A 23,645-nucleotide genomic window follows, 5' to 3' on the forward strand; every position below is an offset into this window, starting at 1 on the left:
AATTGAAAAATGTTTAGGAGACTACTAGTGTGGCTTTCCTACGTGAACGTAACTATAGTAGTACTCTGTTAGGATATTTCATAGTAATATCTTCTCCTTTGGTTTTGATTCTTCTACATCCACTATTTCACATCTACTTTTATGTGTTAAAATGTGAACATTTGTATGTTAATTATGAATCTAATCTAAAATAATGAAGGTAAATAAGTGTGAAATAATATTTTCTATTTTTATATGGTGGTTGATAATTGGGATTTGGAAAATGCATGAATTTTATCCATAGAATTTTATTTATATAAATAAAAAATTAAAGATATGAAGAAAAAAAAGTACAAATAAATCACTGAAAATGTTGTATTTTCTGAACTTCTTTGTTTGATATAGTATTTTCTTTCGTAATTTGGAATACATGACAAACCCAGACGGCTCTACAAAATTTATTTGAACTGAACATATCATAAAGAATTCATTAGGTTCAGTTGGATTCGACCAAATTATGCACAATCATGATTTCAATTGTTAATCATTCTAAAAAACAAAAACGATTTCAATTGTTAATGTATTATAATCATTTGTCTCCACACTCCAAAGCAAGGACAAAAAAATTGCACTAAACCTTTGGTGTTTGACTTTGATGCGAATCATAAAAAGGCCCTCCATTTTTCTTATTCTAATTATTGGGAAACTATACACTCATCCATTATAATTACTGATTTCATGACTTCAACCTCCACCTAGTCTTATAAGACAAAGAAACTGTAATTTACTAATGTGAAATTGTGAATTAGGACTCACAAAACTGTAAGCTGAGCTTTGACTTGAATAGAAGATAAGTAAATTGTAATTGTACTACATACCAAAAAGAAAATTGCAGCCATAATTATTTTCTATGTACCAAAAGTGTAATCCGTTTATACTTAGGGAAAGAGTAAACGCTTGCCCCCAACAACTACATTAAAACTTCTGCAGTAACAAAAACATATAACCAAAGCGTGTTTTATTTCTTCTTCTTTCTTCTTTTTTTTCAGGCCACTAAATCAATCAGTAAAGGATCACCATTTCCTAGTATCAAATTACATGATTAGCACCAATAGATAATAAGATCCATTGCCTTGCAAAACTGAATCCACTAAATTATGATAAAAGAATTACATGGACAGAGATCATAGAAAAGAGCAAAAAGTTATAGGATGATCAGCACCTATCTGGACTCAGAATCATCTATTTGTGTGTGTGCATATGTGTGGTCAGCAGACTCAGCACAAGCCCAATCAGGTACTGACAAAACCATCCTTCCTGCGTTTATTAGCGTTCTCTGTGTATGGAATCCTTTCCACCTGTAGTACTTACATGAACAACTTGAGCTGGTGCAATTCGGATCCAGGTCAGCAGTATAGTTTAAGAATCGCTAAAGCTAGCTTTTTAAAGTCAATAGGAGTTACTCTGTATCCCGAGTGGACACTAGTCTTCAATGTTCTTTGCACTTTAACCAGAAAGCTACGAACAACTAGGCTTCAGTCCTTGTGAAAACATTTCATCCTGAAGGTGAAGAGCCCTTGTTCTATCACCTTTTTTAGAGTGGCTTGCAATCAATGTCTCGTAAATGCACGCAGTTGGGGCCAGTGAACGTTCTTTCATAATCCTCAAATATTTTTCTGCTTCCTCCACTTTCCCAGATAGGCAAAGGCTCCTGATCATTGACACATAGACCAATAATCCAGGAGACAGTGATCTGTTTTCAATTTCATAGTAGAGTTTGACAACTTCATGAAACTCACCTTTTTTGCCATAACCCTCAATCAGATGAGAGTATGTAATCTCGTCAGGCAGGAATCCTTTATCTAACAAAATAGTTAACACTGCATTGGCCTGCTCCACATTCCCATTTTCACTGAGCTTTCCTACCATCTCATTGAAAGCCCAACAACTAGGAACAAGTCTCCTCTCCAACATTTTCTCACAATTCATTAAACTCTCTTCCAATTTTCCTGCTTTAGCACACCCCTCAATGAGAAGATCAAAACATTCACTATACGGCTTCAAACCCAGATCTTCCATCTCCTTCATTAGGCAATGTGCTTCTGCTATTCTTCCCTCTTTACAATGGACTCCTATAAACAAAGTATAGATGTAAGGATTTGCTTGGAAACCTCTATTTAGCATTTCTTCATACACTTTCCACGCTGATTCCAAATTCCCAAGTTTTACTTTAGCATGAATAATTAGTGAATAAGCAATTGTATCAAGAATCATACTCCTTTGCAACATTCTCTTCAATAATACCATACCATCTTCAATTCTTCCCTCCTCTAAAATCTTTAAGATTAAACTGGTATTAACAATCACTGAAGGAGAGCATCTCTTACCATGGATCTGGTCCAATATGTCGACATATTTCTGCAAATGCCCTTCCTTGCACAATGCACTTATCATGGTTCGGATTGTTACTTCATTTGGATACGTTCTATTTTGAATCATATGCTCATAAATCTTCCAAACTAGAGGGACTTGATCAGATTTTTGAACAACATGAATTAAAGTATTGAAACTTATAAGGCTTGAAGAGAAGCCATGTTCTTCCAAATAGCGGCAGACATCAAAAGCAATCTCAAACATTCTGAGTTTAGCATAAGCCTGTACTAACAAATCAAACACAAATGGAGTTGAAACTGTAATCTTGTAACTGCTAAGTAGAGAATCCACAACTGAAAATCTCAAATGGCTCCCTGCATTTTTTTTCAAAACTGATTCAAGCAATGCTCGAGCATCCGTAAGCAGTCGTGCTTGAACCAAAATATGAATTGTGATACAATAAGACCAATTCCCATGTTCAAACTTTTTCCTTTGTGCTGACCAATGGAAGAAAGCCAGAGCCCGTTTTGCATCAGTTGGTTCCTTTAATTCCAGCAGTACCTTCTCAACAATCAAATCATTTAAGCGAACAGAATCAAAATTTTGAGCCAGAATGTCCCAATTACAGCCCTTCCTGAATGAACCACATATGGAATTGACTACGGTATCAATGTTCACTTCTGTACAACCATGAATGAATTTAGCTACCACTGACGGAGGACTATGAACACATAGGCTACTGGAATTCTTGACTGATATGGAAACCAAGGATGGTATAATTCGACACACTGAAAGCATGATTTTGCTATCATGGATTCAATTAAGAGGCAATTTTTTTATGTCTCTGCACATTACCAATGAAATCAATAAAGCATATAGGTAGTACATTCTAACATTGTCAATCTCAGGATAGTAATCTTACCTTGGGCAAACACCACTTAGATTCACAGCATCTGGCAAGAACTAACAGATAACCAAAACATCAAAGTTTGATTTCTGTTATGATGAAAAAGTAATGGCAAGACGGAGAATGCACTACAGTATTGCTCTTTCCTCTAATAGTACACAAACCTGCCAAAAACATTAAGTCAGAATCAAGATTCAAGCAACCAGTCAAAGATTTACCACAATGATTTTGGAAACATTATATGAATCATTCTCCTATTATTTGACATAGCCTCTACTAAACTACATCTTCCAAAGCAGAATTGTTAAATTTATTTATTCAATAAAAATATTTCACTATTAAGTAATTAATATGACTATCAACTTTTTTTTTTTTACTAGTAACATGTTAGGGAATTTCGAGGTCATGACTCTCTCTCTCTCTCTCCCTCTCTCTCTCTCTCTCTCTCTCTCTCTCTCACAAAAATACTATTGTGCATAGGAAATCCATCTAAAACAGGAATAGAAAAATGGTGAAATTGTCCACCAACAATATATAAACTCAATGAATGCGAACAGATATGAGTAAGGGACTGAAAGTTTCTTCTGAGTTTATCTCCAAGTTATTATAACAAAGGGCTTCTTGGCCTTCTCCATCATAAATCCAAAACTCTTAGGGTACACTACAAATTGGGCACGGAAGAAATTCATCAAATCCCACACCCCAAGAGGAATTGGTTTTTCTCCATATATTTTTTTTTTAATGAATAAGAAAAATTTTATTTAAAAGACCAACATAACAAGAAGCAGCAACTAGCTGCAAACATCAACAAACAACAAAGCAAGAGCTACAACCTAGCAACAAATAACTAGGATCAAAAACTGATACAGGGATCCTCCACAAACAGAAAAGATCCTACTAAAATTTTAATTAGATTTCACATTTTTGCACCAGAAAAACCCTGTATATAATATCAGCAATCACAGCTTGCACCAGCATCACAAATTGTAGGAAATTTTTAAGTGGGCTAATGAACAGTATAAGGGTTTTAAGCATCTCCCTTGGCCATGTGAAGTCATGGCCTTGTTGCTTGTCCATGTGGGGATGCTTAGGGAAGCTGAATTCTTGCTTTGTAAAATTGAAAGTCAAGGAATTTCATTGGATAGTCACGAAATTTTCAGTAATTTGATTGAAGCTTATGTTGGTGGGGTGAATTAGAGAGAGATGTTATTGTGTATGCAAGGTTTAGCGCCATCCATGATGCGTTGTTGTGTTCTTGATATTTTGGTTTGAAGAAGAAAATTCAATTAGCGCATCAAGTTTGTTGGGACATGTTGGAGATGAATGTTAATTTTAGTGGTGCAGAGAAAGCTAGTTTGGAGAATGTCATTAGACTACTTTGTAGGGATGGAAAGATTGAAGAAGGAAGAAATCTTGTCAAGAGGGCTGTGGTTTCTAGTTTGGAGCCTAGTAGCCTAGTTATTAATGAAATTGCTCGTGGGTACTGTAAGAAGAAGGACTTTGAGGATCTGCTGAGTTTCTTTGCTGAGATGAAGTGTGCCCCAACTGTTATTGTAGCAATTCAGGCACAGAAAGGTCAGACTTGTTTTTGCGAGAATTGGAAGATTTAGGTTTCAATACTGATGAAATAACCTTTGGGATTTTGATTGGTTGGAATTGTCATGAAGGGAAACTGAAAAATGCCTTCGTCTATATGTCAGAAATGTTGACTAAATCACTGAAACCTAATATATGTTCCTATAATGGTGGATCAGGGGACACCGCCTGAAGGTAGACAATTTGATGAAGTGAAAATGATAGTTTGCAAGATGGCTAGCCATGGTTTTCTTCAGCTCTCTTCATTGGAGGATCCACTTTCCAAAGCATTTATGGTATTGAGGTTCAATCCATCAGCTGTGAGGTTGAAAAGGGACAATGATGCAGGATTTTCTAAAACAGAGTTTCTCTGTAATCTTGGGAATGGTCTCTACCTAGATACAGACCTGGATGAGTATGGTAAAACAGTCACCAGGGTTCTTGAAGATTCCATGCTACCTGATTTTAGCTCACTAGTAATGCAGAAATGCGATCATGGAAATTTTAGAGCTGCATTGGAACTGGTAAAAGAAATGATTCGATGGGGACAAGAAATATCTTTGCCTGTTTTCTCAGTGTTAGTTAAAGGGCTTTGTTCATCCCAGAGTTGGTTAATCAGCTTGGCCAAGAAACTCTCAATTTGCTTGTCCAAGCATACAGCAAGAAAGGATTGACAAATGGTGGGAGGCTAATATTGGACAGGATACACCAACGGCATTTAATTGTCAAGAATGAGGCCTACACTGCTCTAATAATGAGTTTATGTAAGAAAGGGAACTTGAAGGACCCTCATGGTTGCTGGGAAATTGCTCAAAGAAACAAATGATTACCAGGGTTGGAGGATTGTAAAGCTCTTGTGGGGTGTCTTTGCCAGCGAGAAATGCTTGTGGAAGCATTACAGCTTCTAGAATGTATGCTAGTTTATAACCCTCACTTAGGGTTAGATATTTTCTCTGAATTCCTTGAAACGCTTTGTGTTAGAGGTTTTACAGGAGTTGCACATTTATTGTTGGATGAAATTCTAAATTATGGTTGCATCTTGGATCACACGGCTTTTAGCCATGTTTTAAGAGGGTTTTGTAAGGAGAAAATTTTTTCAGTTGTCTTTACAATATTGGACAATATGCTGGGTTGAAATTTGGCTCCATCTTAGGATATTTCTGTTTTACTAATTCCCGAGCCGTGCAGGGCTGGCAGATATGAGAAATCCATTGCCTTAAAAGAGATTGGTTTACGAGAGCAATCTTCATATTCATTTCCTTTACATTGTGCGCTAATGAAAGGGTTTTGTATGACAGGCAACATTCAAGAAGTATCCACACTATTCCAGGATATGTTTTTGAAGGGGCTACTTCCAGATGCAGAAATTTATAACATGCTGATAAGAGCATTGTCAAGTGAAAAACATGAGGAAAGTTGAGGAGCTACTTGGTATTATTATAAGAAAAAATTTAGGCCTCTCAATCTCAAGTTACCGGAATTTGGTGCGCTTGATGCTTTTGGAGGGTAGGGTCCTTCATGCATTGAGTCTGAAGGTGCTTATGCTTGGACAAAGATATTCAAATGACCTCATCATCTACAACATTTTGATATGCTCCCTTTTTGCAACAGGGAACAGTTCACTTGTAAATAAAATATTAGATGAATTGCAAGAGAAGGAACTGCAAGCCAATGAAATCACTTATAATTTCTGAGTGTAAAGATGTATCGAGTACAGTGCACTGGCTGTCTATGATGATTTCTAATGAAATTAGGCCTAGTAATCAGAGCTTGAGAGCAGTAATTAGCAGCTTGTGTAATGTTAGTGATATTGGAAAAGCATTGCAGTTGAGTCAAGAAATGGAATCAAGAGGTTGGGTTCATAATTCAAGCATCCAAAACACAATTGTTGGGGGCCTTCTTTCCCATCGTAAGCTTCAAGAAGCAGAAGATCTGTTGGACAGAATGGTAGAGAATGCCTAATTCCTGACAATATCAATTATGATAATCTAATTAAGTGATTTTGTTGGTATGGGAGACTGAACAAGGCTGTTGATCTTATGAACACGATGCTGAAGAAATGAAATGTTCCAAATTCTACTAGTTAGGATTCAGTAATTCAAGGTTTTTGTACCCAGAATAGATTGGATGAAGCTATGGATTTTTATACTGAAATGTTGTGTAAGAATCTTAAGTAGAGCATTAACACTTCGGGCATGCTCATCCATGCCTTCTGCCAAAATGGTAGAACTGCAGAAGCTGAAGATTTTCTAATTTCTATGCTTCAGGTTGGTGAAAGTCCAACGAGGGAGATGTACTCCACTGTAATTAATAGGTATCGCTTAGAAGACAATCTCAAGAAGGCATCAGAATTCATTCAAGTGATGCAATGAAGGGGTTATGACTTATGAGTCAGACTTTGAGACACACTGGTCCCTTATAAGCAATTTAAGCAATTTCAGTGACAAGGACAATTGCGACAGCAACCAGGGCTTTCTGTCAAGGCTTCTTTCTGTAAGTGGATTTGCCAGGAAATGGGGTTCCAACGCCAAGGGGTAATTCAGCAAACATGAAACTGGAATTTTGAGTGCTATTCATTTATTTTTTATGTTGTAAGTTGGTTGTGCTTACAAACCTCATACTAGTCTAAATTTTAAGATTGCATTCAGTGGTGCTGGTACTCGGATGTTATCTGAGGCTATTGCAAAGTAGGTGATCAAGTTCACCAGTCTTAATTGAAAGCTCTAACTTTATTCAGAAATTTTAAACGCCAATTTTCATTTTCCATTCCATGTCATGGCCAGAATGATCAGTTATCATGTCAATAGGCTGAGATTTTTCTGAGGTGGTCAGCTTTGGTGAGACCCCAAAATTTGAACTCATAAAATAGTGCAGTATAGTTTTGAAACCTTCCTACAGCCACCTGGCATGGAACAGTGTATTATACTAATTTTTTAACAGAGACGAAATTCCTCATGTGTTCAGTGTTAGCTTTTGTTGCAATATGTTTTTCATTGTCATTGGTGATGATGCTATTGACAATAAAAAAAATCATTTGATATAGCTGCAATCTGTTTAGTCATTTCTTCGACCACCTAGCACACGTGCCTATATAAACATAGAAACTTCAATGAAATATGTTACTGAAGATCTTCTAGAGTTCTAGAGAACCAGCTTCGAAGCCTGTCAAGTTTCTAGGTTATAATCTATTCTAAAACAAAGTTCACAAGAGGTTATGTAAAGATTTACACTTTTACAACCAAAAAAAGAAAAGAAATAAACCCTGAAAGATAATTGTTACAGAGAAACCAAATCCTAAAGAAAATATGCAGAATAAAAATTGAACCCAATCAGCAAAAATTTCAAAACAATCAAATGCACAAATGGGTGTGCAAAAACTCAATTTTGGATTATACTAATTCACCAGACAGTTCTTTCAAACAATCGTTTCAGATGGTATGCATAGAAATCCAAAAGAAACAAGGCAAAAGCGGGCATGCATAAAAAGACAACTGAATTAATTGAACCCACCAAACAATAATGCAAAAAAAAAAAAATAAACAATCGAATCCACAAGTGGGTATGCACAAATTTCAATTCCTGGATAAATTAACTCACAAGCCAGTTGTTTGAGGCAATCAAGTTCATATTTGGAATAAATGAATAAAGAAAAAACTAGATTTTCATAGAGAGATGAAGTAGTCACTCACCAATCACCAACCAGTAAGGCAAGTTCTGAACAGTCTGACATCTGGCTAACAGAGAGCCAGAGCACACCAAATCCCCAAGAATTAGAAACACAAGAAGCAGAGTAATGTACCAACCAAAAGCAGAAACCAAGGAGGGAGCTTGTTACAGGTAGGGGTGGTAAATGGGCGGATTGGGTTATAAATGGGTTGAGTCATAGATGGGTTGGGTGTATAATTACTCATTTATCTATTTATGACCCGTTTATATATAAATTAATTATCCATTATCAACTCAACCCATTTAATTAGTAACCCACCCATTTAACCTAATATGACCCAAATACCTTTAAAACTACTTGAATACCCTCTTGACTTCCAAAATACTCATAAATACCTAAAATGATGCAAATACCCCTAATCTTCCAAAATTACCAATATACCCTTGGACATCCAAAATTATCCCAAAAATCTCTAAAATTATCCCAAAATACCCATGAAACCCTAAAATAACCAAAATACCCCTGATGTCTCAAAAATCACCAAATATGCTTAAAAACCACTAAAATAACCAAAATACCCCTGATATCTCTAAAATCACCAAATATGTTTAAAAACCACTAAAATGACCAAAATACCCCCTAAAACCTAAAAAATGACCAAAATACCCCCAAAACTCAAAAAATGACCAAATACCCCCGAAACCTAAAAATTACCAAAATACCCCCCAAAACCTAAAAAATGACCAAAATACCTCCAAAACATAAAAATGACCAAAATATCCCCAAAACCCAAAAAATGACCAAAATACCCTTAAAATCCAAAAAAAGGACCAAAATACCATCAAAACCTAAAAATGACCAAAATACCTCCGAAACCCAAAAAATTATCAAAGTACCCCCAAAACCCAAAAAAAAATGACCAAAATACCCCCCAAAACCTAAAAATTACCAAAATACCCCTATAACCCAAAAAATTACCAAAATACCTCTGAAACCTAAAAATGACCAAAATACTTCCAAAACCCAAAAAATGCCAAAATACCCCCGAAACCCAAAAAATGACCAAAATACCCCGAAACCTATAAATACCAAAATACCCAAAAAAAATGACCAAAATACCCCGAAACCTAAAAAATTACCAAAATACCCCCGAAACCCAAAAACTGACCAAATACCCTCGAAACCCAAAAAATTACCAAAATACCCCCAAAACCTCAAAAAATACCAAAATACCCCCGAAACTCAAAAAATACCAAGTACCCTTGAAACCCGAAAAATGACCAAAATACCCTCGAAACCCAAAAAACGACCAAAATACTTCCAAAACCCAAAAAATGGCCAAAATACCCTCGAAACCCAAAAAACTGACCAAAATACCCCGAAACCTAAAAATTACCAAAATACCCTCGAAACCCAAAAAATGACCAAAATACCCCCAAAACCTAAAAATGACCAAAATACCCCCAAAACCTCAAAAAATTACCAAAATACCCCCAAAACCTAAAAATGACCAAAATACCTCCAAAACCTCAAAAAATACCAAAATACCCTCGAAACCTAAAAATGACCAAAATACCACCGAAACCTAAAAAATTACCGAAATACCCCAAAACCTACAAATTACCAAAATACTTCTGAACCCTAGAAATTTACTGAAATAACCCTAAAACTAAAAGATGACAGAAATGCCCTCGTAACCTAAAAAATGGCTAAAATACCCTTAGAATCTAAAAGATGATCAAAATAACCCCGAAACCTAAAAAATTATCGAAATTCCCTCGAAACCTATAAAATGAATGAAAGACTCTTAGAACCTTTAATTTGTCAAAAATATCCTTAAAACATCCAAAATACCCTGAAACCTCTATTTCGGTAATTTTAGATGTTTCAGGTGTATTTTGGTCATCTTACATGTTTAGGGGCATTTTGGTCATAATTTGGGTTTCATGGGTTTTATCGATCATTTTTTTAGGTTTTGGGGTTATTTTGGTCATTTTATTTTTAGGTTTTTTGGGGGTATTTTGATCATTTTTTAGGTTTCAGGGTATTTTGGTAATTTTTTTAGGTTTCTGGGGTATTTCAGTTATTTTTTAGGTTTTAGAGGTATTTCAGTCATTTTTAAGGTTTATGGAGTATTTTGGTAATTTTTTAGGTTTAAGGAGTATTTTGGTAATTTTTTTGGTTTAGGGCGTATTTTGGTAATTGTTAGGTTTTGGGGATATTTTGGTCATTTTTTTAGGTTTTTGGGGTATTTTGGTCATTGTAATAGGTTTTGGGGTTATTTTAGTAATTTTTTAGGTCTTGAGGTATTTTAATCATTTTACAAGTTTTAGAGGTATTTTGGTCATTTTTTAGGTTTCGGGGGTATTTTTGGTAATTTTAAGGTTTCAAAGGTATTTCGGTCATTTTTAAGGTTTAGGGGGCATTTTGGTCATTTTTTAGGTTTATGAAGCATTTTGGTAATTTTTGGGTTTTGGGGATATTTTGGACATTTTAGAGGTTTTGTTGGGGGGGGGGGTATTTTGCTCATTTTAGAGGTTTTGGAGGTATTTTTCTCATTTTGTGGGTTTTAGGGGTATTTTGGTCATTTTTTGGGTTTTGAGGGTATTTTGGTCAGTTTTTGGGTTTTGGGGATATTTTGGACATTTGAGAGGTTTTGGGGGTATTTTGCTCATTTTAGAGATTTTGGAGGTATTTTGGTCATTTGTGGGTTTTGGGGGTATTTTGGTCATTTTTTGGGTTTTGGGGGAATTTTGGTCATTTTTTGGGTTTTGAAGGTATTTTGGTCATTTTTTGGGAGTATGGTATTGCCTGTAACTTACAGGCAATACCATACTCTCTCCATTTGCTATCATTGGCCACTTCAAGTAGAGTCAGCAGCTGCTGGTTGTTACCCAGAATGGATTTGACTTCAGAGGAGTAGACCTGGAATTTACTGCTGGCACCACAAACAACCACACCTTTGCCACAACCGACAAAAACACCTTTTCTTTTTTTCTTTTTTTCTTTTTCTTTTTTTTACTATTTTGTCAATTTAGTACATTAACTCAATAATATGGTACATTAACTCAATAATATGGTCTCTAAAAAAAAAAAAAAAGGAATGGCTTGTGTCCAGTGACCCATCGTCACCAAACACATATACATGTTAAGATACGGACACATGTTCAAGAGTGGACGTGTGTTCGCATCACAATATGTCCAATGACAATGGTCGGACACAAGCTCCCCCTCTAAAAATGGACTTCTTCCATCAATTTGTTAATGGTAAATTACTAAAAGAATAATGTGTACTGTTATGACATAAAAGTTTTACCCTTTGTTATTTTCAATTTTGTTTCTAATATTTATGATTCTCAAATTTTTTTTTTTTTTTTAATTAAGGCATGTTACAACTTACTCACATATGATTTGATTGAAATTTAAATTACCTACATGTGGTTTAAAATTTGATACTTTACCCACCCAATATTAACTTAATTAGAATTCTGTAATCAACCTCGATTAAAAATAAAGCTAAATATGTAATTTTGCTTAACTTTTATGTCTTTCTCCCTTCAAAACATAAAACACATACAAAAACAAGACAAAACAAGATAAAAAAAGGGAGGGTTTTTGACATTTGAGGCAAAAGTAGCTCGTTCCGTGAGGCAGTGAGGGGGACTTCTTTACCACCCTCATCCATGCGAACAACTTGAGCAAAATTCTGTGACATCTGCTTGATGAAATCACTGGGTAAAGCAACAGCATTTCTGTGCTCATTGTCTCCAACTACTCTTGACAGCCATCAGGCCGCTGTCTGGCCTTCCTTTCTTGCATGGCTCTCTGCCGCTCTTCATAGTAATCAAAATCATCCAAAATGGGCATATTAGTTTCAAAATTCTTGAAAATATTCAACATCTCAATACCCTGCTCCAATTTCACCTGTAATATTTCAAATAAAAACAGAATTGCAGAAACAAAAGTTGTAAGTAACTAACCTTGAAAAGAAAAGAAAAAATGCTTAAGTTCAATTTTTAATAGATTAGAATTTTTTTAATCCACATTGAAGTCTATTAACATTATTACATGTAGAACACTATAATGAACCTCAGTCTGAAAGATAAGATTGAGGTCATATGACAAGTGGGAAAGAAGCAACAAAACAAAATTTAATTTGGGAAATCATCTGCAATCTAAGGCTTTGAAAGGGTTCCAATGGACAAGACAATAACAATCATAATGCATATTTAGCTTTGTGTGTGTGTGTGTGTGTGAGTGAGAGAGAGAGAGAGAGAGAGAGAGAAGGGTAATATGAGATTTGTGGAGTCGATATGTTCTTCTTGTTCAACATCTATGTGAGTTAAGAGAGATGCCAAAACCACATTTTCATTGCTAAGTGCTCAGATTTATTGTTGGTTTTTTTGTTTGATTTGTTACTTTTTTGTAATTGTTGTTAGAAGTTTTGAATATAGGTTCAAAATATTAATTTTTACAAAACCTTCCCTTTTTTATTTTGTTTTGTCTTGTTTTTGTATGTGTTTTTTGTTTTGGGAAGAGAGAAATATAAAAGTGAAGTAAAATTATATATTTAGCCCTATTTTTAACAGATGTTGGTTACGAAACTCTAACGGAGCTAACCTCAGATCGATAAAGTGTCAAATTTCAAATTATAGGTAGACTACTTAAATTTTGGTCAAACCACAGGTAGGTAAGTTGTAATATGCCATTTTAATTATGAGTTGATACATTACTTTTTCATTAGCAAATTGACCGATTTCTAATAAAAAGAATTTATTTACTACTATTCAACTCTTTATTTTAAAATAAGAGTCTAATAGTAATATTGTCATAAAATTATTCAATTTCATTCCCTCCATGTTGCTCTCAAACAAGATTACCTACATTCCATTCATTTCCATTCCTTTATTTTAAAACATCCGATCAAGGTTACTTAATTCTATTCCATTCCATTCTTTTCCATTCCTTTCCCTTACTTAAATACATTCCATTCCATTCATTTTCATTCCCTTATGATCATTCTATTTCATTCCATTCCCTTCCCTTCTAAACTCCCAAACGGAGCCTAACTTTTTAGTATTGTGTCAATTTAGTCATTGCCGTTATCTCTTGGTTGAAAATTGCTGATGTGACTACAGACACAAACTATTTTACAAATATTTTACAAACTCTTGATATGGCACAATACCCATCAGCATTTTAAAATACTAAAATACACATAAAATAATAACATGTCAAATTTAAAGTATTCATTAAGATTTTAAAAATACTTAAACTAAATTAGAACACCATAACATCTCCACCCAGTTTTCACCGCCGGCATCCCTTCAACCTTTTGTTCTCTCGTGACTACCCACCCACTTGTCTAATGCTTTCTCTTAAACCAAAACTTCTTTGCTTGGAGAACACATCTACATATACAAGTATGCTATGTACATCAAAACTTGTATAAGGGTTTTAACATCTATGTGAGTTAAGAGAGATGCCAAAACCACATTTTCATTGCTAAGTGCTCAGATTTATTGTTGGTATTTTTGTTTGATTTGTTACTTTTTTTGTAATTGTTGTTAGAAGTTTTGAATATAGGTTCAAAATATTACTTTTTACAAAACCCTCCCTTTTTTATTTTGTTTTGTCTTGTTTTTTTATGTGTTTTTTTGTTTTGGGAAGAGAGAAACATAAAAGTGAAGTAAAATTATATATTTAGCCCTATTTTTAACAGAGGTTGGTTACGAAACTCTAACGGAGCTAACCTTAAGTGGATAAAGTGTCAAATTTCAAATTACAGGTAGGTTACTTAAATTTTGGTCAAACCACAGATAGGTAAGTTGTAATATGCCCTTTTAATTATGAGTTGATACATTACTTTTTCATTAGCAAATAGACCGATTTCTAATAAAAAGAATTTATTTACTACTATGCCCAAATTTATGTATCAAATATGGGGAGAAGTTAAAATGATATTACTCCAACAACATATAAGTAATAAGTTTAGAGTTCTTTGTTCATTTTACCCTTATTATTGTATGTATAAGTATATCAATTCTCTCACAATTTCTCATGGACACCAAATCCACAAGCATGGGACTCACCTCTCGCATGTAGAGAAATTTTTTTTTTTTTTAATCTCCCATCTATATTATTAATAACATGATTCCTTATTTGGGTTTCAATATTTTGCATCCATCATACAAATTCTTAAACTCTCTAAAATAACCCTATCTTTTAGTTAAATAATTTTAAATTAAAAAACACAAATTGGTTAAAAGAATAATTTACTGTTCCTAAGTTTTAGACTTTTCTTTTATCTTATCCATTCAGCCTAAAACTTAGAACACTATTTTTATCTCAATTTTAAACAACGTCACCTTATTTCTTTCTTTAAAAAAAAAAAAAAACACAAATGATTATTTATATATCACTTTTAAATATTATAACACTAAACTAAAATAATAATAATAATAAAGAAGAGCATTATTACACGCGCAAAGTGCAGGTGATTAGTCTAATATAAAGATATTTATATGCAATTATTACACAAAATATCACCTCTGGCCCAGATCACCTTTATGAGTACATGATATCATAGTAAGGTACATTTGTCTCCTAGCCCCTAAAAATAAAGAAGAAAGGAAAACTCTTCCAATCAATGATATCTCATTTTAAAAGATTGAGACTTAAAATAAAAAAAGGTAAACTGCATATTTGATCTCTATCCTTTACACCATATTTTAATTTGGTCTCTAACTTTTCAATTGTGTCAATTTAGTCCCTATACTTTGTTTGGAATGAGGGAAGGGAATGGAATGGAAATGAATGAAAAGAATTATTTTAGAATATTCTTCTCTTCCCTTGTTTGGGAGTTTAAGTAAGAGGGAATGGAATTGGTAGAAAGGAACACTCATTCCTCTCTATTCTCTTAAAATCTCAAATTTTCATTCTCCCAGAAATTGAGAGGAATGGGAGGGAATGGAATTAGATTTAATGATTTTTTTTATAAAAATTCCCAAAATACCCCTATATATTCAACTCATTATTTTAAAATAAGAGTTTAATAGTAATATTGTCATAAAATGATTCAATTCCATTCTCTTTATGTTGCCCTCAAATAAGATTACTTACATTCCATTCATTTTCATTAATTTCCATTCTTTTATTTTAAAACATCCGATCAAGGTTATTTAATTCCATTCCATTCCATTCTTTTCCCTTACTTAAATATATTCCATTCATTTCCATTCCCTTACGATCATTCTATTCCATTCCATTCCCTTCCCTTCTAAACTCCCAAACGAAGCCTAACTTTTTAGTATTGTGTCGATTTAGTCATTCCGTTATCTCTTGGATGGAAATCGCTGACGTAACTACAAACACAAACTATTTTACAAATATTTTACAAACTCTTGATATGGCACAATACCCATCAGCTTTTTAAAATACTAAAATACACATAAAACAATAACATGTCAAATTTAAAGTATTCATTAAGATTTTAAAAATACTTAAACTAAATTAGAACACCATAACATCTCCACCCAGTTTTCACCGTCGACATCCCTTCAACCTTTTGTTCTCTGGTGACTACCCACCCACTGGTCTAATGCTTTCTCTTAAACCAAAACTTCTTTGCTTGGAGAACACATCTACATATACAAGTATGCTATGTACATCAAAACTTGTATCTATCTTTCTTTCATTCTTTTTGTTATTTATGGTTTTTTGAAACTCATGGGTTCTTCTTTAATTTCACAATAATATTTTCATCTTTTGGGTATTCTATGCAGGGGAGACATGCTTTTTTTTAGTTGGAGTGTAGGTGCTGCACTTTTTAAGTACGAGGAAGAATGTCTTTGCCAATTGCCAAGGCCACTATTCATTGGCTCGCCATTATTGCAAAGGAGTAAGAATAGCAGGTGGGTTTGTGTACTGATAGAATTTGAATGGCTTGGATAGGTTGAAAACAAACTGGCAAGGAGAAGGCCTGGTGTCGTTGGAATAGAGAAGGTGTTGTTGGAAGGAGAAGACACTAATGTAAGGGAGAAGGTGTTGTCGTCCTCACCGTTGGGGATTTTGGATTTTAGGGATGCAGGGATTTTGGATTTAATTTAGGTTTACCCTTCTTTAATGAAATCATGAAGCTTTCTTATCAAACAAAAATATTTGATTAGGGTTTGAAAAAAGAAAAAACATAAGGTAATCATGGGTTAGGGATTTTGATCCCAAAAATTACTCACTTAACTTCTTTCTTTTTTTAATTTAAGATTATTCTGACATGTTAGAGGTGGCAATCAATATGGCAATAAACTAATTTTTTATTTTGACCGTTTGCTACGCCAACAATTTCATTCAAGAGATAACGACATGGACTAAAATGATACAACACTAAAATGTTATGGACCAAATTGACATAATTGAAAGGTTATGAACCAAATTAAAATATGATGTAAAAGATAAGGATCAAATATATAATTTACCCAAATAAAAACTACTCCTCTCTCGTTTGAGTCCAGCAAACCATTCTAAATATTGGAAATTTGGAATTCCATATTTTACTCAACAAAGCTCTTTATTTCAATCAGTGTGCTTAGCATTGTGTGCAAAGTTTGCAAAAAATAATAGTAAAAATAAAAAATTCCCCTTATATTTTTAACATGCATGTCACTTATTACCTAATTGGTCAAACTAGAGCATTTACCTTGAGTTATTGTGTCTTTGAGATGTCGAAACGTCCCCCTTAATTGATTTGTTGGATAATTGGAAACAACAAGGTTGGATAGTTGGATAATTAAAGTATTCAACATTGAAAGGCATCCCCCAATTGGTCATTACCAAAAAGGTAAGTTGACAAAATTTGGAATCCTTAATGGACTCAGCAAATCCAACCCCTCCTCAAAGAGAGATACATGTAAATTGAGTTACAAAACTTTTTATGTGGACTAAAATAGTTAATTTAAGATATGCTTGTATAAGCTTTTACGAAAAAAAACGTTTTGGGTTTAAAATAAACATTTGTAAAAAATTTACAATGAGTTGTTGTTGCGAAGCATCATTTTAGATTTTAAAAATACATTTTTAAGCGCTCAAATCACTTAACCAAATAGACTCTTATAGAAAATTAGATGGTAAGTGAGGTCGTACATAATTTAACTATAATTATATAAAAATATTTGATGAAAATTGATTGAAATATAGCACTATTCTTTCATCAAATCATGTTATACTAAAATTCAGAAATATAGATTTAAAAGTTTTAAGTAATATGTTATCACCAAAATAGATGCATAAGATTTATCCCAAAAAAAAATGCATAAGAACAACTGAACAACACCTAACAAACAAAACCAGGGGCAGGGGCAGGCACACCCTTAAACCATTAAACCACGAGACACAACAAAAAGTGATAGACTCACTCAATCAGCGACGCACCCAGACAGTGCCTAACTCTAGCCCTGGTTTCACCCAAAGCCAAAGCCATGGACTCAACACCAACGACCCCGCAACCTCTCCCTCCGCTCTCCATCAAATCCTCTCCTCGCAAACTCCCCATCAAACGCAAAACCCCCCACCACCACCACCCTGACTCCTCTTCCTCTAAACCTAACCCTAATTTCCTCTCCCCCAAACTCGAATCCCCACGAGACGACGAAAGCTCCGCCGCCAAAACGCCGCCATTCAAATTCCACCGAATATGGACCGAGCCCGACGAAATCCGATTCCTCCAAGGCCTCCTCCACTGCAATTCCCAGGGTCTCTCCTTCCCCAAAGACCTCCACCTCTTCTTCGACCAGTTCTCCAATTCCATGTCTCAGCCTTACACCAAATCCCAGCTCTCCGAGAAGCTCCGCCGCCTCCGAAAGAAGTTCCGCGTCATTTCCGCCAGACTCGCCCGCGGCCTCAACCCTTCCATGCTCTCACCTCACGATCGCGCTCTCTTCGACCTCTCCAAGTCCCTCTGGAGCCCCCAAATCCAATCGTATGATGCCAATGCCGACGATGAGGAGGAGAACGAGGAGTTTTGCGGTGGTTTGGGAATGGGCGTGGTGGGGGCAAAGGCCGTGTTGGATGTGTTTGATCAGTGTTTGAAGGAGGTTCGGGCGGTTTTCCTTCGCCGGGGGCTGCTTCTGTCGGACAATAATAAGTCTTCTTCGAAAGCTATGGACTTCGAGAGGCGGTGGCAGGAGCAAAGGGTGGCGGAATTGGACGTTTTCGCTCGCCGATTGAGGTTGGTTCTCGACAACTCTCTTCGTAGGCAATGAGTATCGGTTTTGTGTTCTTTCATTTCTCTGTTTTTTTTTTTTTTTTTTTTTTTTTTTTGTGGGGGGGGGGGTGTTTTGGTGATTTGTACATGTCATTGTAGATAGGTTGTCTTAGCTTTTTGTGTTGATATCTTGTTAATGGATATTGCTCTTTATTAATGTATTTGATTGAACGTGCTTATTTTACTTCAATTTCTGATTCAAATGTGAAGTTTGAGAGATTTGAGATTTGTGTTAGAGCAGGGTTTTAATTTGATCTTAGATAGAGAGGCAGAAATTGTAATGAAGAAAATCCAGACAGTGGATTTTCAATCATCCATTGTTATTTCATGTTCTGATAAATTGTAGTACAGTGCGTAAATCCGGTTACATGTTTTGTAATTTTGTAACAGATTGTGCAATTGACTGATTGATTCTCAAATATACTGAGTCTCTGACTGTGAGTGAAATTCTCAAACGATGTGTATTTTAAGACAATTAAAACACAAGATAAAAAGGGGGGGGGTTGTTGTGAATCCCTTTGAATTACAAGAAATTTTGTACTTCAGAGTTAAGGCATGTAAAGCCAGGTATAAATGGGTTAGGGTTTATCTGGGAAGAATCAACATTGAGGCCATTTTGAACCACAATTTCTTGAATAGTTCTCTAGTAAGTGCTAACCTGATGAGCTTAGTTCCTTTTTTAAACCTCTTAATTCTGTAACTTCTGTTTATGAGGTGTGCTTGGTTGGTCTGAATATTTTAGTAATTTTATTTAGTGAGATGCATGAAAACATCGATGCAAAGACATTTTCAATAGGAAAGAGGGATCAAGATGTTGGAATTCAACCTGCCAATTTTAATATGGAGAAAAAGATGTTAATGCACTAAACTTGCAAAAACAAACCACCATCCAGCCATTTGACCACTATTCGCGTTATCTTTTATTTGTCGAAATGTGTAGCATGGTGAAAATTACATAAGAACTATTGATTTTTTACCATTTAGCAACATGTAGTTTGAAAATCCATAGAATCCTTTGAATTTTCATGAGGAAATTTTACACAGAATGACTTATATCAAAGGGTACATTGCCTATCTGCAAGAAGAAGGACAACCGGAGTCAATCGTTGGGTTTGACTTAGATGCTTCATTTGCTTTAGCTAAACATCTTAAACATAGATCATACCTTTGGTTTTGCCCTTGGTTCATTACCTTGCATTCCTGAGATTAGTGGCAGGGCCGCCTGTGTGCCCTCAGGAAAATGGGGAGGAAAAACAATCAATGAAAATGAGACCTAATCTTGTCATTGTTATTATTGTGCTTATATATCATCAAAATGGCCAAATTGACCAAGAAACTCGGAGTTCAACCTTCCCTCTTCTTTTCTTCTTTTGTTTGACATCCCATTTTATATATTTTTTTTTAAATGAAGGTCCAAAATAATAGATGAAATTCGATGAGATTGAGCCGATGACGGAAAATAAGCTCGAAATCATCTGAGCTTAATGTCCCGCAACAAGCCTGACCATTCTGATCCCATTTTCATGAAAAAAATAATAATAATAAATAAATAAAGACCTAAAAAATGGGTGAATGTCCTTGGATTACCTTTGCAACTGGTTTTGGTGGTGGAGTCAATTGTCCAAAGGTTTTACACTTTTAGGAGCTAGAAATGAATCCAAATGGCTCTTCTTTAAAAAGGTCGTGGGGTCAGTTGTCCAAAAGTTTTACACTTTTACGAGCTAGAGATGAATCAAATGGCTCTTCTTTAAAAAGGTTTTATTAGGTTGTCATGAACAGTGTACGCCTACACTAATTTTTCAACTATTCCTTTCTGTTGGACAAAGTTTAGATTAGTTTAGGTATTGTTCTTTAGGTTCTTCTCTTAAAATTTAGTTATGTGTCTACTTAATTAAAAGATATGCTTTCATCCCATAAGAAAAATTCACATAACAAAATTTTAAAAAATGAACTTAAAGAACAATACGTACTATATCTTAGTCTTGCCCTTTTTTATTGTGGAAATTAGTACTGTATCTTAGTCTTGCCCTTTTCTATTGTGGAAATTAGGGCTGGACGTAGACGTAGGCCTTAAGCTGGATAGTGGTTAGTAGATGCACATTTTGTAAGTCCACACGCAATACAAGGCAACTTGAGCCTTCATCTGGGCCAAGGCTGAAGCCGGTGAGGGCACGTGGCCCAAATGGAAAAAGTCAAAGTTGGGCCTACGCATAGGGCCTAGTTTGGGATTGGGCTAATTGAACAAATTGTAGGTGATACATCCCGTTGAAGTTAGCACAGTTTTTCTTTACCTTTTGTTTTATGGGTCATAACTCATAATAGAATTGAAAGGGATGAAAAATTAAAACAAACCCAAATTAGATCCATACGGATTAAACCCAAGCAAGCACAAACATGAAAGATAAATCACACACACACGAACCATAATGGTCATAGACCTAACTTTGGAGGCGGTATCTTTATCTTGTGAGCCCACTAGCGAGCTCATAAGATAATTAGTCCCAACTCCTAACTTCGACGATGGTTTTTTTTTTTTTGGTGTGACTGCCGCGGATGCATTTTCTGTGGTGATGTGAATGAGGCAATGGCCAATGGCAATGGGTGAGTTGAGAGTTTAAGAACATGTTTAACAAGATAGGAATTAGGAACATAAGCATTAGCATCGATGGAGCTAAATTTTTTAGCTTTTAGCTTCTTAAAAACTCACTTTATCTATTTTAACACATCACTTTATAATACACTCAACATCAATGGTTCTATTTTTTTTAGCACTTCATTTAAATATTCTTTTTATCATTTTTTACTCTTTCTTTATTCTTCGTCTATTTCTCTCTCTTCCTCTCTGTCTCTCTCTCTCTCTTCCACCACAAGCCAACCCACCAAACCTTTCTTCCCCAATCATTACCCACCACAAACCCACCAACCACACCACCATAGCCAAAACCAACACAACCCGACCATTGATATTAAAAACTAAGAGAGAGACAGAGGCAAAGGACGAACCCACCCGCAACAAAATTGACCCACCAGCATGAACCTAAGCCATGCCATCTCTTCAATTTCAACCAAGGACAACTAGTCACTTGGTCAAAACTTGCAACATTTTGTGATGGCGAATTAGCATTGTTGGGATCATCACCATTTTCATCGTCATTGGAGCTTGATGAAACAAATCTAATGTGCTTGCCACAAAAATCCTTTTGTGTAGAGGAGATTGATTCGATATGCTGAGAAATAGAAATAGTATTAGCACGAACCTACACTGACCCACCACCACGAACCCAAACGACGATCTCAAGGAACCCAAAGGCAAGAGTGAAGAGACGAAAGTTTTGGTTCAGTCAAGGGAGAGAAGAGGGAGGCGTTGGAGAGAGAGGGAAAGAGAGAGAGAGAGAGAGAGAGAGAAGACTGGAGAGAGAAAATGGTTTTTTAATAAGAGAAAAGAGAGACAAAGAATAAACAAATAATTTTTTTATCCCTTTATTGCTACAATAGACTACCAAAGATGGTAGTTTACTGTAACAAGTTTGTTAATATTTTTAACAATGGCACCATTGATGTAGCTTCATTTTTGTTGTTTATGGTGCTAAAAATAGCAATTTGGCAATACAACTCCATCAATGCCAATGCTAAGGGCATTCTTTTCTCTTCTATTCAGCCCAAATTTAACGTTTGAGGAAAATAAAATGAGATGGAATTGATATTACCTCCTAATTATTTCCTATTAACTATCCAACCGAAAAAAAAAAAAGTACGATAATTTCGTTATTTTCATTTGCTCCATCCCAACAAACCTTTACTTTCAGTACGTTGTTTGTATTTGTACTTTGTACCTGCTTGTCACACCCAGGGTTTGTAAATAATTTATAACAAGAGAAATTGGTCTTAGCAACAATGATGTGCCTGTGAATGTGCCCTTTCCACTCATTTAGTTATTTTATCATCCTTATAACTTTTTTAATTTTTCTCAAAAGGATGAATTAGGTGGGACAATTAGGGTTGACTTTAAATGATCTCATCTAGTTGTGGAACTAATTAATGGAGTAGACTTTAGAATGCGGACCCAAGGACCATGACAATACCCTTACCTAACATCAAAAAAAAAAAAAAAAAAAGACTTCTAGACTAGGATATTTTAAAACGAGGCTACTAATAGTAGTCTAGTATATCACTTTTCAGTACAGTTACTGCATTTAAATTATTTTCCAAAGTTGTTCAGAATGAGGGCTGGGTTCAGACAACTCTCAATATAGACCAGGAACTCTTCAAAAAAGTGAAGAATACGTTGAAAAGTCAAAAAGTATCATACATAGACATTTTATCATAGATGTAGTATTAAATATACCTTCTAATTTGCAATGTTTAATCCAAACTATGAAATACATCCATATTCAAATGAAGAGGATCCTAATACAGGCTATGACATATTCAGTCTTTTTAAGAGCAACTTGCTCGTTTGACAGCCTTCTTTTCCCGTCTAATATCTAATAAAATATGATAATCTGACTAGCAAGTTCTATCCAAATTACATCATTTTCCAATCTAATACCTAATAAGATATGATGATCTGACTAGCAAGCTCCATCCAAATTGCATCAGAAACCCTATATCTCTTTCTTACCCAAAAATAAATAAATAATAATTGGGTATGAGGTGGGAAATGATGATAGATTAGGAAAACTATGTTAATCTCCCACATTGTCAATAAAGGCTTTATCATTCAAATGCCATTCCGGAAAACCTTCCACCCTCCTCTATGGTAAATTATTTCTCAATGCAAGATACCTCGTGCTAATACCACGAAAGATATATTTAGAAACACACACACAACATAGGGAACCTTACTAAAGAAGAGTCATTTGTACTCGCCTCTAGGCAATAAAAAA

General features: G+C 34.9%; 2 protein-coding genes and 1 pseudogene across 2 annotated transcripts; 2 read left to right on the forward strand and 1 right to left on the reverse strand.

The window, feature by feature from the left end:
• Positions 1-993: 993 nt before the first annotated feature.
• On the reverse strand, positions 994-8,609 carry LOC115972971 (pentatricopeptide repeat-containing protein At1g66345, mitochondrial-like). The gene is made up of 3 exons (XM_031093187.1): positions 8,524-8,609; positions 3,275-3,423; positions 994-3,196 (listed from the first exon to the last, which is right to left on the reverse strand). Exon 3 carries the CDS (start codon positions 3,148-3,150, stop codon positions 1,498-1,500), a length of 1,653 nt encoding a protein of 550 aa, XP_030949047.1. The 5' UTR covers positions 3,151-3,196; positions 3,275-3,423; positions 8,524-8,609; the 3' UTR covers positions 994-1,497.
• LOC115972950 lies at positions 3,644-7,372 on the forward strand (annotated as a pseudogene).
• A 9,289-nt stretch (positions 8,610-17,898) lies between the features above and the next one.
• LOC115972951 lies at positions 17,899-18,757 on the forward strand. The gene has a single exon (XM_031093167.1). It carries the CDS (start codon positions 17,975-17,977, stop codon positions 18,755-18,757), a length of 783 nt encoding a protein of 260 aa, XP_030949027.1. The 5' UTR covers positions 17,899-17,974.
• Positions 18,758-23,645: the final 4,888 nt, after the last annotated feature.

This window comes from Quercus lobata, unplaced genomic scaffold (assembly GCF_001633185.2).
Source record: "Quercus lobata isolate SW786 unplaced genomic scaffold, ValleyOak3.0 Primary Assembly Scq3eQI_100, whole genome shotgun sequence".
NCBI classification, from domain to species: Eukaryota; Viridiplantae; Streptophyta; class Magnoliopsida; order Fagales; family Fagaceae; genus Quercus; species Quercus lobata.

Excerpts from the sequence above, each read along its gene's own strand:
- LOC115972971 (XM_031093187.1), bottom strand. The coding sequence starts at position 3,150 with ATGCTTTCAGTGTGTCGAATTATACCATCCTTGGTTTCCATATCAGTC.
- LOC115972951 (XM_031093167.1), top strand. The coding sequence starts at position 17,975 with ATGGACTCAACACCAACGACCCCGCAACCTCTCCCTCCGCTCTCCATC.